Source organism: Lygodium microphyllum, chromosome 8, assembly GCF_053477565.2.
Source record: "Lygodium microphyllum isolate KBCC chromosome 8, Lygodium_microphyllum_v1.1.10, whole genome shotgun sequence".
Lineage (NCBI taxonomy): Eukaryota > Viridiplantae > Streptophyta > Polypodiopsida > Schizaeales > Lygodiaceae > Lygodium > Lygodium microphyllum.
This window is the reverse complement of record NC_141142.1, coordinates 5,961,747-5,976,834: the sequence shown is the minus strand read 5'-3', so window position 1 is coordinate 5,976,834 and position 15,088 is coordinate 5,961,747. Positions and strand designations below refer to the sequence as shown.

General features: G+C 38.7%; 1 protein-coding gene across 1 annotated transcript; it reads left to right on the top strand.

Annotated features, from left to right (window-relative positions):
• The first annotated feature begins 11,151 nt into the window (after positions 1 to 11,151).
• On the top strand, positions 11,152 to 13,458 carry LOC148031932 (small ribosomal subunit protein eS1-like). The gene is made up of 7 exons (XM_087682522.1): positions 11,152 to 11,309; positions 11,421 to 11,468; positions 11,559 to 11,664; positions 12,301 to 12,438; positions 12,528 to 12,713; positions 12,801 to 13,001; positions 13,081 to 13,458. The coding sequence occupies exons 1-7, from the start codon at positions 11,299 to 11,301 to the stop codon at positions 13,180 to 13,182; spliced, it is 792 nt and encodes a 263-aa protein (XP_087538648.1). The 5' UTR covers positions 11,152 to 11,298; the 3' UTR covers positions 13,183 to 13,458.
• The last annotated feature ends 1,630 nt before the right edge of the window (positions 13,459 to 15,088 follow it).

Here is a 15,088-nt window from a genome sequence, read left to right as displayed (position 1 = left end):
AGAGAGAGAGAGCGGCACAATAAGCATTCTCTCTTTCTTTTTCTCAGTCTCTATGTGCAAAGACCAACCTAGCATCAGACCATGCTGTACACACACACACACACACACACACACACACACACAGAGAGGGAGGGAGGGAGGGAGGGAGGGAGAGGAAGAGGTAAAGAACAAACCTCTAGCAAACTTGAGCAAAGACAACATACATGAGCAATGAGCAGGAAGATTAGCACCTAAACCTACTTCACCTAAAGCAAAGAGGTAGGAAGAGTGGGTCATTAGTTTCACCCTAATCATGATGATGAGATGAGCCTAAAATTAATCACTTCTAAATTTTGAATTCCAAAAAATATTGTAGAAAATCTCCCAAAAAGGTGTGATAGGAGGCTTGGAATCCCCCCCTTGCTTGGGATGAATTTGGAGGTTTGGTGTTTCAGGGAACCTCTAACCAAAATAATACATTAGTATAGATTTAGCACCTCGAAGCATAACTATAATATGGAACACATAACATGAGTATATTGAGCACATGGGAATATTAAAATAATGGAGATGATGTCTCATACATCATCACACAATAGTACCAATTATAGATTTTTAGAGCGTCAATGAGGCTAAAAACATAGTGCAAGATATATGTTGTAATGCCATCTCAATACCATGACAAACATATCCATGCCATTAGAGTAATCTATGTTTCATCGTGAAGGAAACCTGCATGATTATTTTCTTTTACATTTCTTTACACCTTATTGCTACACTCCTTTTTGGATAAATTTTACAAGTGATTATTCTTCTATTAATATCATTAGCCTTGTGATTGGATCACTTCAATTGTTCATGTACAATATTAAATTCTTTTGGTGGTTGTCCTAGTTCACCAAGCCTACTTCAACACCAAGATGAAGATGATGTGATGAAGATGGACAACTATGTTGGTTCGATTAAGAAAAGCACCTATGATGCCCACGTTACCTTGTGGGTTATGGCTCATCAATTGTAGACAAGAAGCACCTATATTGCCCACTCTCTCTTGCAAGTTATGGCTTCCAATTTGCAAAATATCAATCTTGCCGAGAGGAAAGACTTTTGATGCTTTGTCCTAAAAGAGTTTGCAAAGCCACTCTATGCACCACATATTATGAATATGCTACAAGTGGCATATTCAATTTTTCCTAGGGCACTTCCCTTACAAATCCAAACTCACGAGATGATTGCATTTTCAAGTGACATCATCTAGCCTTTATCTAATATGATAAATCCTTGAGAAGGGTTTCTTCCAAGTCTTGATTAGCTATCAAATGGAGAGGGATTGGATACTTTTAGTGTTCGGTTAAAGCATACGCCTATTACTACCTTCCTTGGTCATTAGCTTTTCCATGAGGATGCACTCTTGGCAAATGCCTCATATGAATTAGATTCTTGGATTCTTGAGCAAACACACTATCCTAGAAACCAAAGTCAAGGCTAATGTTGAGTTGCATGAAGATCCTAGATGTATATTAAGAATTCAGTTCTCTGATTGCATATGCATACTTGGAACTTGGGAAATACAATCATAAAAGCTTCCTATCATCTGTTTTGGTGCCTATTCTTGATGGGGATGTTTATAGATGTACAATGTGACTTTCAAGGGACCAAACTTTCTCTAATCTTGCTCTCTACACCTAGCACAAGTTTCAAGACAGTGATAATGGAGAAAAGAAATTTTGATCCAAGTATTAATACATTTCTTTTTGGAGATTAGAATATGGTGATATCATCAAGTGATTGCTCTTATGCATATGAATTTGGATATCATGATGAAATTGAAGCATGAGAGATGATCTTGAATTATTATGAGCATCTAAATGTTGCTAAGGTTGATGGAATTTAGTGCATCAAGTAGATTAGCTGGAGAAAAGAACACTAACCTCTCATGGAGAGGCATCACCATAATTCTATTTCTCTTTTAAAATAAAAAGGTCATTTGACATCATCGCAATTTTGTAAGTTAAGGTGAATGAGAGCAACTATGTTGGGATAGGCTTTATTACAGCCATGTTGGTTGGTGGATTCATTAGGCTTCCAAATATGGTATGATTTATGATCATCCAATTTCTGTTCATTTTCTTGTATTTCATGTACTGGTGAAAGAATGAGGTGACAGGTTCCTCCCCATTTTAAATTTGATACTTCTTTCTTACATCATAGTAGATTGAAACAATTGATTGATGATGTGCTGACTACAAACTATGGCCCCCTTAGACATTGTAGTTAGTTGGGATAAAAACATTGAGGCAATGATAAAACTAGCATGAAAGATAGCATGCAAGTGAGAAAAAAAAAAACTTGAAGTTATTACTTTTTGTACTAGTAAGACTTTGTTTGATACTATGGTTCATCATCCTCATGATAGAAAATATTGCTATGAACCAATAAACATTAATTTTCTTTTGCAAAAACAAGAGAGATACAAGGTGCACAATTCTCAAAGTGTAATCTAAAACACATTAGATGCATTTAGGAGATTTCCCTCTATTTACATTTCAAAATCTATTATAAGAAGGAAGAGGTGCCAAGACAATATCGTAGAAGCAACTACTAAAATGGGGGTAAGTAGCAGTTAAGATGAAATAGCTAAAGTCCTATGTAGTTACATGGTTGGGACTGTTGGGGTTGCACCCGTAGTTTATATGCATGTTTCAAATGGGTGGTAGGTTTCCTTGAAAGTATATCAATAGAAAAAGGGAGAAAAGTGAAGTTGTTTACTAAACCCTTCTCTGAGCATGAGATCAAGAATGCAATGGAAAAAGTGTGGCTCTAGTATATACAAATTGTGGAATGGTCTAAGAAATTGGAGCTGCTTATCTCCTTCAATCAATACTAGAATTCTTAAGCTTATCCCTAGAAACCCCCAAAAGTAGGTTTGCTTGGATTACACTCCACTATCTCATACAATGTTCCACAAAACCTTTGGCTAATGAGAAGTGGCAAGAGGGTAAAGCAGGAATGCAAGTAGTGATGGAGGAGCATTGAAGGTGAAAAAGGAATCTTACAAAGAAAAAGATACACAACCCTAAAATGGATTACAGTCAGATGTGTTCAAGCCCAAGGCAAAAAACCTTGCAAAAAGGGAAGAAACCCAAGTGGTCATAGGTGTGTTTGTACACTCACTACCATAAGCTACAAATCCCCCTTGGGATTGATAACATGGATAAATACATGGACATGGTGGATCGTTGCAAGAAGTAAGACATTCAAACCTTTGTGGAAAGATTCAAAAATCTCATGAGTATGCAAATATATAATGTGTCAAGTTAGTCTCACTAGTTGAGTGTTACTCCCATACACGATAATAATGCACCTCAATGTGCTTTATGATAGCATAGAAGACAAGATTGTTCACAAGTGCAAAGACACTCTTACTCTCAGGATAGATAATGTAGGGGATGACTTATCAACACCCAAGTCAACAACCATTCATTTGAGCTACACACACTCAACTAAAGCTATGAAGGTTTCCTTGCACTCAACATCATAGATAGATGTGACCATTGTAGGTTTCTTTTTGCTAAGCCATGACGTGCTTGAAGCATCGAGATGAAAGCAAAACCCTTAGTGGATACTTTAAAGTCATACCAACTTGCATATTCAAAATCACAAAAAGCATGCAAGTATGGATCGCCACCACATCAGTGGAATACAACATAATCATGTGTATCCTTCAAGTACAAAATGATTCTCTTCATGCCTTGTCGATTCTTTAAAACTACGCAATGGATAAACCTACTCACATGCAATACTACAAATGGCACATCCATCTTAGTGTGGTAGACATAATGTAGACACTAAGAAGCCTATAATATAAGAACCAATCAATTGAATCATTGGGATCTTGAAGACTAAGATGTAAGCCATGTTTTATAGGATTAACAATACACTTACATGCATTAAAGCCAAATCTAATCAATAAATCTTAGATAGAATTTGATTATTACATAGCAATGCTATCGTCTTGATGAGTAGTGTCATGATCCTATGTTCAACATCTCAATGCCATATTGCAATTTAGGTTTGAGACTAAAACTTTTAACTCATCTAGATAAGAGGGAAATGACTCATTGATGTGCAAACTGATGACCAAAAGAGATCCTTTACCTTTTCACATAGAGTGTACTCTTAGTTGTGCAATTGCAAACCACAAGTGAACAAGTATGCATGATTAAGACCACAAGCTAAAGGTGCCTCCTTAAGACCATAAAGAGCTTTTCTCAACCCATGTATGGTTTTCTCATGTCCTTTAAAAATAAAACCAAAAGGATGCAAGACATATACCTCCTCATGCAAGCCAATATTAAGAAAAGTAGTCTTAAAATTTGTCTACTATACATTCCATTCATAGTGTGTAGTTAATGTAATAACATATTGAAGAGTAATTGTACATGAAGTAGTTAAAAACAGTCTCAACATTATCAATTCCCTTTTTATGAACATAACCCTTTGCAACAAGCTAAGCCATATAGTGATCAATGCTACCATTTTTTTCCCTCTTCAACTTATAGGCCCATATAGTAACGATGGCCTTTTTGACCTCAAGAATTTCAACCAAATCATGTGTGATTGTGGAGTATTGAATAGTCATCCTACATGCCATGCATTCAATCAACGCTCTCTTTACTTCCTCAAATGAGATTGGTTCCTTTCCATCCTAGATAGAATCAATATGAGCATGGTCATAAACAAATGAAGTATGAAAAGAAGAATTTTGTGTTGCGGATATGCAAATAATCTCCGCAACATCAACCATATGATTAGTGGCATTCTGATTATTCAACTAGTAAATAGTCCTAAAAGCATCATGGGAACGGGTACAATCCAAAGGGACCAATGAAATGCGAACATCTACTACTTGACGGGGCCCTCTTACAAATGATTTCCCATGGATTGATAGGCGCAGCTCGATTTTTTCTGTAGCACATGTCTTGCTAGGCATGCATGCATGGCATTGGTATCAAAGTATTGAGTACATATGTGGCATGCTTATTGGCATGCATCCACTCCATGCCACAAAGCAAAGGCTATGGCAATCATGTGTGAAGGCAATTCATGTATGTGTGCATGACACTAGCATTAGAGTGGGTTGAGCACGTGCACGATAAGCTTGCGAGATTAACTAGCACCCACTCTATACCATCCAAGACGACCTACAACTTACAAACAAGTCAATACAACCAAGGCATACACCTTGGTATACTTGGCAAGGAGGCTACAAATGCCTCATTGGCATCATTGGCTACCCGTGGGGCACAACTGTTCTCTTAAACAAAAATCTCTTGGGAGATCACCCATGCTAGTACTATCATCACCCAAGTGCACTTAACTGCAAGGTATCCAAATTAAGGCTTATGGTTACTCCATATCACAAAATTTTAAAAAGCTAGATTTTGAAGTGGTAAAGAGAATTTAAGCATTCTTGTATATGGGTTGACATATGACATCTTTGACTCTAGAGTTCTACCACATCACCTCTAGAGTTTTATGAAATTTTTATTGTAAAGACATTGCAAGTAAGCTGTAATTTCTCTCTCTCAATTTCAAGCATCACATCATGTCCTCACTATCGTGTGAATTTGCATTAAGGACACTTTGGGGTTGGGGGATCTGAGTCCTATTTATAGGACTTAAGGCCCTATTGTGCACATTCATTGTGTGATCACCACTCTTGGACTCTTGGTCGGTTGGTCGACACATCCGTACACCAAGATGGTGTGGGGTGGTGGTATGGGATGCCAACCCTTGGGATGTGGTTGTGACTCAGAATGCTACTAGCTCCTAGGCTCAAGAATGAGAATGTTTGGCTATATGGCTAGGACGAGAGTCTGATGTCTAGTCCCTTTTATTCTGAGTTTGTTGGCTTGCATCGCATCGAGTCTCGTCCTAGGGGGCCATTTCATTGGTATCAATGCATCAATTTGCAATTGGATGCAAGATCTAATGACGTGCACAAAATCACTTTTGTCTCACGAAATCGTGATGGTCCATGCCTAACGGGTACACCTTTATTTCGTTAAGGGTAGTATGGGATACTTTTGGTAGGAGGGCCATGCATGGGGGTATGTGTTGCAGGTGGTGGGTATGAAAGTATGGTATGTTTCTTGCTTTGTACTTGTGCTTGGATTTTGTGTTGGGTCGATGCTTATGTGTAAGGATTTTTGACGATTCTAACGATTGCAATTTGGGGAGCTACCACTCCACAACTATGGTAGATTGACGTCGAAAGTTGAAACCTTGTGGCCTATGTAAGCATCACAATTTTGGTTGCTAATAAAATCTACCGATTTGATATTTAATGTTGATGTTATTATTAATTTTAATGCTAATGCGACACTAATTGTTATTGCCATCCTAACACTTAATGTTTACATGTTCAGCAAAAGTGGCATTTTTCACTTATCTTTTTTCTCATTTTCCTTTTTTCAATGTTGGGCATAAATCTACATTGGCATTCAACTTTTCATCATTTTTAGCTTTTCATAACTTTCAGATTTTAGATTTACTACGAAGCTTTTTTACGGGATGCTAAGGACAATAAAGTAATAGTAAATAAATAAGAGAGATAGACCTGACGAAGCAAGAGACATAAGAGAGAGATTCTGCAATCGAGACATTGAAGGTACGCTCCTAAATATGTTTGTTTGTTCTCTTGCATATTATTCTCCTTCTTAATCTTCCTATGCTTCTTCTTCTTCTTCTTCTACCTTCTCCTAGAATTGGTTGCTTCTGCATGTGCCACTCATAATGGAACCTAGAAAGAAGAGAGAGAGAGAGAGAGAGCTTTGTTACCCACTCCACCTTTGCCTCTACCTTAGGCCAGATTATATTTATTAATTAGCTATAATTAATTAGATTGCCCAGCTTTGCCTCCACCTTATGCTATATTATGTTTATTAATTAGCTATAATTAGATTTTTTAACTGCTTATTGATTGGTAGTTACGATATTTTATTGATTACGTTTATTAATGATATCAATCGTATTTGCAATAGTCAATAGTTAATTAATAGTGAAACGAAAGAAAAAGAAAACGATCTTTTGAATGTATGGAAAAAACAAAAGTGTAACGATCTTTCAAACGTACCTAGAAAAAATAAAATGTATTTTTTAAACAAATGGCATATTTTGAATGGACAGGGAAATGGCACCTTCTCCCATAATTATTTAAATACGAAGAGACCTATGCTAACTCTTCGACATTCTATATAGCATGTTTTTTCATTTCATTTTGTTTTTTAAGTATTGATAATGAGTAACAAAATGTAAAAGCATCATTGGAACACTAACAATGTGTGCATCCTGTGGTATAGTCACAATGCAAAACATCATGTTGTCATCTCACAAAAGAGTGATGCATCTATAGAAGAAATACAAGTAACAACAACTTTTTCAAGCACTATTCTCATCCTTGCATGCCAACAATACAAAATCAACATGATGATAACGAAATGCCAACCATGCCTTGCGAACAAAGACAGGAACAAATACATGGTCTCACTATTACTAGACTACACAAAACAAATTCTCAATGCAAAGTTGTTATAGTTTCAACTCTTGAGCATCATTGGTACATCCATCTTGGTCTCTAAAACGACAATAGCGATCGCAAATGGAAATGTGGACGGTCGATCAATTCTCAACAATCCTCTAATCTCTTGGAATGATGCATCGTTTTCGCAGCCATCTACTAGAATTGACTTGAATACATATCTGATATTGTGGATGTGTTCACTTTCAAAATGCTACATAATCCATTGATCCAGAAGTACATGGCTATAGTAAAACATCCACATCCAAGGATAGGGCTTTGCATCCTCAGCAGGCAATCTATCAAAAGGATTCCAAAGCTCCATTATGAAAGCTCTCCATTTGACCCAATGCTCCAAGCAGAACACAATAATGAATGAGGTTATAGTTTGCTCAACAATATAATCAAGCCAAGTTGACATGATAGATATTCCAAGGAGTCGATCAACATGAGTTTGTATGCATCATATTATGGAATAATAATTGTCTCATAGAAAGAACAACAAAATTTAGGACGTGGACAACTTGCCTGCAAGAAGCTCGCCTTGTCTAGATATCACCTTGGAAAATGTAGTGCTTTCGTTCCTATTCCCAACTTGGCCATGGTGCCTATGATGGCAACATCTATCTTAGAGAAAACATCAAGATGCAGGCATCAATCATGTTCTCTGTGTACACCTTGCACAAGCCTTACATCATCTTGATTCTATACCAGCTAAAACAGGCTATCTTGATTGCGAACAACACAAGCACAACTTGCCAAAGGGACATTGACAACTATAGTAGGCACGCAAACAATAATAATTCCGATGAGGAGGTCATCAGGCATATCCTCTACTGCTATAGCGTTCCCGCTTCAATATCGGGATCCCCATCTTGGCACCATCATAACTTGAAGGACCTTATCACAATGATCAACGTATGGGGCATGCCTCATTTCTTCCTTACGTTCTCTGTAGCAGTAGATGAGATTACCAATACGAAGGTGGCCAAGATCAACAAGTTGGAATGCATTGCAAATGAGTTCAATCTTGAATTCTCATGGAAAGATTGCCCTGTCGAGTGCACCATCCTCTTCCACACCAAGTTCCACCTTTTCTTCAACAAATACATTCTTGGCAGAGCTGCTTGCATTGGACACATCCAGCACCATGTCATTAGGTATGAGATCCAATATAGAGGCTCCTTACATGCACATATGATCATATGGTTACATAAGGCAGGCGTTGCAAATACGATGAATGAGATATGTGTGCACATTCCATCCAATGATGATCGGTGCAGTTTGACAAGAAAACTAAGAACCCTCATCATGAGAAAGCGAATTCATATGTGGCATCGTGCCTATTATATAAGCAGAAGTAACAGCCATGATAAATGTAGTATGGATTTTCATATGCCTCACATGATGATTCAGAACCAACAATAGACCCTGAAACTCAATGATACATCTACTACCATCTTGGAGATGAGCACTGAAATGTTGTGCCATATCACTCAATGTTATTACTCGGAGCGCACATGAATATTCAATGAGTAACAAACCCTTCCATCTCTTAGTATCTACTCAAGTACACAATGAAGGCGGAGCCAATCGAAAAGTTAAACATCAAGATAAAAGATGCCAAGAGACTGGGACTGCAAGACTTGGACTCAAACAAGCAAAAAGTAATTATTGCCACAATGTTGTGCAAGCCAATGTTACCCGTCAAAGCGGCATTAAATTGCATGCAAATCATGACAGCCACGTGAAGCGAGTCTGTCAAGTACATCGACAACGCCCCTGCACAAATACAACATGGGAGGCTCACAAGGATAGGGAATATCATCACGCACCCTATAGACCTTTACTATGCAAGAAGCTCATGATACTATTTGGCAATCTTGTACAGTTATTGCCTCTGCAACCATCTAATCGAGTTCTACGAACAATGTCACATTACCTCCTCATTGTACTGGGCACATGGAAAGCAACACACTCCCAAACCTCAGTTTGACATGCGCATGACCTACCATTCAGACAATTTATACAAGTGATCAAGCATTATTGTCCAACAAAGCGAGAGACACATGAATGCTTACATTAGTGAATGATCGACAAGAAGGACATGTGCCATAAAATACATGTGGTATATTAGCCACGTAGCCAAAACATGGTCAATAGACTCAGATACAAGTAAGGGATAAATGCTGCTAGCCTTGGCACCTTGAGAAAATACAAGCATAACATATATATAGTAGGAAGTTCATCTCTACGTATGTCTTTACCTATGCTGGAGGTGCTGTCTCTTGGATATCTAGGGTATAGAAATGCACGATCTTGTCTACTACATCGAGGTTGAGTACATTGTAGCCTTTAAGGCTTACAAGGAGGCCCTATGGTTGGTTGTGCCATTTGGTTGCAAATATTGGTATGCCTATGATCCTTATGCTACATTCGAATTCTATAAGGGGGACCATTCAGTTAATTTGGTCTTCCATGCAAAGACTAAGCACATTGAGGTGTACTATCACTTCATCTAAGAGGTGGTAAAGGACAAGTTTGTTGAGCTTGTCAAGATCTTGACAGATGAGAATCCTATAGATGTGCTCCCTAAGAGTCTCTCGACGGAATGTTTTGCTTTCCTTAAGAGGTTGATGGGCATGAGATGAGATTATGTCTTTTCTCATATTGTTGTACTTTATGTACATATTGTACTTTTCTCTTTTCTTTTACTCCTCACCAAGGCACATTCATCTTTAAGTTGGAGGTTGTTGGGGATAAAGGTGCATGTGCCTAGCCATCCATATTTATTCATTATACACTGTACTTACACACATGTACACTGTAGGTAGCAGGCACCCATCATTGTCACTTTATTCTTTATTCTTTCAGTGACTATTTAATAAAGAAAGGCCGGTCACACATTGTGACTAATAGAGTTTCCACATACAATGTTTCTCTCTCTTGCTCTCTTGCTCCATCCACCATAGCTCTTGCTTTGCTCTTGATTCTACTCATTTAAGTAAAAGACACATGGAGTCACTACACCATCTTTTTTGTGAATGCTAAGAGGTTGAAGGCTTTTGGACTAGCTCATGAAAGGGTAGATATGATTGGTTTTTATCATAAAGTTGATGTCAAGTGCTCAATCTTTGGTGACTATGGAAAACATTAATCGCTTTATGCTAGAAGTTTAAGATGTAATCAAGGTTGCGAAAATCAAAAGCATCTGGAAGCATAAGGGTGCTAAACTTTTTGGGAGAACTGCAGCCTGTGGGCCTCACTCGATGGGTTGAAATGTAAAGGGGTAATCTTTGTGGTTTTGAAAGAGCCGGACAAAAAGGCTTCAAGTTTTTGGAGAGATGTGAGAGTCCTTGGCTTGACTCGTCTCCACAATCGTTTGTATGATGTGAATATTTCAAAGCAATATAATTTGTTACTTAGGGCGTTGTATTTATTACCTTGGAATATAATATTATCGCTTCATATATAGACATTGAATATATTCGTCTGATACTGAGACATTGAGTAATGAGAGCATGATTTATAATTTCGGGCGAACGATTTGGGCCGACCTTTGATTTAGCCAAGCCAGGCTAAATCGACGGTCCATAAATCGCAAACCATATTCGCTGTTTAAACTAGGGTTCTCTCTCTCTCTCTCTCTCTCTTTGGCTGCGCCTGCGAGGCTCGAGCGTGCGTGTGCTTGTGCGTTGGTCTGTCTGCGGGCCTGTCTCTGCTTGCTCGCTCAAGCTATGGCTGTCGGGTAGTTGCATTCTCGTATTATTTTGGTTGTTATGATATTCTTGGTGTCTTTGCTAGGTCTGGATTTGCGCCTGTAGCTCTGTTGATGACCTTGGCTCTATTTTCCTCGCAGGAAGAATAAACGCATATCCAAAGGGAAGAAGGGAGGCAAGAAGAAAGTGTGAGTGACTTGAATTAAACATTTGGACTAGCAAAATGCTAGTGATTGCCATGGTGTCCGTCTGATTTTGTGTGAATTTGATGCTATCAGAGTGGACCCTTTTTCGAAGAAAGACTGGTATGACGTGAAGGCCCCCTCAACGTTCACGCAGCGGACAATTGGCAAGACGTTGGTGACGAGGACACAAGGAACCAAAGTAGGCACTTCTTTGATAATTGCTCGAATTTAACTGTTTTGCCAGTGGTGTACTGCGAGTGTTAATGCCATAGCCTATGGTATGAGGAATAGAGAAAGCTAGGAGATATTAATTGCTTGGAAGTGATAATTACTTGAATTTTACTGTTTTGCCAGTGATGGAACTCGAGTGTTAATGATGTAAGGATTAAACAGAGTTAGGAAATAATAATAATATTCAGAAACGTTGCTCTTGATTCAATAGCATTTCGCGTCGGTGCTGTAATGGCCTTCGAATGGTCACAATTGTCAGTAAATTCTGTAGCAGGGGGAAGCTCGTTTAACTTGTATGACCAGCATTTTTCTTTATGATTGCCTAACCAATCTCCAGGGATTTGGGGATTTATATAAGTGACCTATGTTCAGCCAGCATTATGCACTTCCTAGGATTGAGAGTAATCACATACTTCATTCGTAATTGCACGATGGCATGGATGTCATTTAGAGCATCAGAAAATCTCCTGTAGGATTTTGGACTGGCACAATTTAGAAGTGTTTTAGTCTCTGAAGGAACCGTTTCCATCTGGGCTTTCATGTGTATGAGTATGGACTTACAAGGCATGCTCTCATTTTAGCTTCTTTGGGGCTTGTTGAACAGATTGCTGCTGATGGGCTGAAAGGTCGTGTCTTTGAATGCTCTCTTGCTGATTTACAGCAAGATGAAGATCAATCCTACAGAAAGATAAAATTAAGGGCAGAGGATGTTCAAGGAAAGAATGTATTGACAAATTTTTGGGTAAGTTTTGAGTGTTCATGTCACAGAGTAAGTAAGCTCTGTTCCAGCAAGCTTGTTGAGAGAAGATTCATGCTGAGTTCTCTGTGCAGGGGATGGACTTTACAACTGATAAGCTGAGAAGCCTAGTCAGAAAGTGGCAGTCTTTGATTGAGGCGCATGTGGATGTTAAGACCACGGACAACTACACCTTAAGGATGTTCTGCATTGCCTTCACAAAGAAGCGGCCAAATCAGATAAAGAAAACATGTTATGCACAGTCAAGCCAAATCAGACGGGTTAGTTCTAAAAGCCCAAAGGACTTATTGTATGCCTTGGTGGTTGAATTTTTTTGATGACTGTGTGTTGGTGGGATGTTATAACAGATTCGCAGGAAGATGAGAGAGATTATGGTGCGAGAAGCTCAATCTTGCGACCTTAAAGAACTTGTTGCTAAATTTATTCCTGAAGTGATTGGGAAGGAAATTGAGAAGGCCACAGCTGGGATCTACCCACTCCAGAACACATTTGTTCGCAAAGTCAAAATTTTGAAAGCCCCCAAGTTTGACCTTGGAAAGTTGATGGAGGTAGTCTGCTACCACCATAGTAGATTGTCAGATGCTGGTTTTTTCTGATGGTCACTCACGCATCTACTTAATTTTGTAGGTCCATGGCGACTACAGTGAGGACGTAGGTGTCAAGATTGACAGGCCAGTTGGTGATGATGCAGCAGAACCTGAAGCCGAAAAGGAGGTAGTGGGGTCTTGAGAAAGGGTTATTGATGACAGTTTCAAGGTTCAGTTGACGCCTGCTAGAATGCACTTACTAATTTTGGTCCCTTTTAGTGAGCCTGTAAAACCTTTGATGTGCCGGCTATCTTTACCTCATTTGAGTGAGGTGCAAAAATAGTTTTTTTAACCTTGCAATGATGATAATTGTCGAGACGCTTTGAAGCGAATCCCAATTGCCACCTGATCCCAGAAGTTTTCGGGGAGAGTGTCAAACCTTTGGAGCATAAAGAGCTTTGAAAGTCTTTGCATGCTACTTTTTGTTTTGCAAATTCTGCAGGAGTTAAAATAGTTTTCAAAAGTTGTGGATGTGCCAATGTACGCCTGGCTCTAATTGAGTTTTACTTGGATTTGAAATGTGGAAGGAGAAGATGCGAGTTAGGTATTAAGTAATACCCGTAAATCGTTTCCAGGTATTTGTCTGGTCCCTTGGGTGGCTTAACTGGCTTGCACTTTTTCAATGATGTGACACAGTAGCATTAAATTAGTACTTTCATGTATGAACGGAGCAGCCAATACAATGGGCAGTGGTAGACCAGTATTGTGCTCTGCTTGGATCAACGAGATTGACAAATCGGCACTTTAAACCTTTTAAAAGGTTAGATGGTGCTTTTGCGGAGGGGCACTTCAGATTAAAAAATTTTAAGAGGGTTGTCCTCAACCTGTGTGTGGGGAAAAACTGAAAGTCCCTTTTGAATCTTTGTGGAATAGAATATTTTGGTGTCCCTTTTGCATTGTCATTTGGCCCTTAAGACAAGGGTGCAGAAATTCTACACAAGGTGGTGAATGTCAGTTATCCTTGCATGTATACCAAAGCATTTGTCCATCCTCCCTTGTGAACCAAAAAGCTCACGGTGGCTCCAAAGTGCGCAAGATATTGGTAGGTCGATAGCTACAACAATTTGGGTAGATGTGCCAATAGAAGGGTGCCCAATCACATTAGATTTCTTTTATGCTGAGAGTAGATTATTGTTGCACATGATATGTTTCAGCTTCTGGTACTATTGGTCGATAGAACATAATGCTTGCTTTTGATTTGCAAATCTAAGTGTTCATCTTCTTCCCCACTACCAATATTCTATTAGTAAATAGTGATTGATGGACTCAAAGATTGTTTGGTAAATTTAATTGCTTGAAGCCTCACTATGAGCAGGGGAAAAGAAATGTGCAATGACTTGCACTAAGCTGATCAACTAGTGTGTTGGTGTCCACATGCAAGTCATAGTTTGATGGCCTTGGTTGTGGAGTGTCTTTGGTATTGAACCAAGATTTGATTGCCATGAATGTATAGCCCAAGCAAGAAGGCTACTTTTGAGGCTGTCCAACTATCTTTACAAATTCCTTGATGATTGGAGTTTAAAGTCTAGGGATATAGTTCTTAGTTCATGATTCTCATCATAGCAAGGACTTGCATTAGGAGGCCTTGTGTTTTTGCCCTTAATTTGAGTATGTGGGTTTCCCATTGTCACTTTAATATTTCTTATTGAGATACCATTATTAGAATCTACACTAGAACCTTGTCTTGTGGGGTCATTATATCTCCATGTTGTTGCCATAGCTAGCCAATGGATCGATTATACTTTGGAGCTAGCTTGTTGGCGAAGGTGAGTGCATCATATAACAATTCTATCATTGCAATTTCAAGCCACCTTCTTAAACTTTAAGAAGACAAGTGCAATTAGTGGTAATTGACTCTTATCAAGTGCAACTTCAAGGGAAGGCAACTAACTAGCCATTTCATAACTAGGAGTGCATCAAGTGGTATTGAGTCTTATCACATGGGCTACCTATTTGACTTGTCAAACTTGAGGACAATGATGTGACATGGAACTTTTGTGTCAGATGTGTGTTGGCTATTGGCACCGTGTGACTAAGGTTATGCTAGT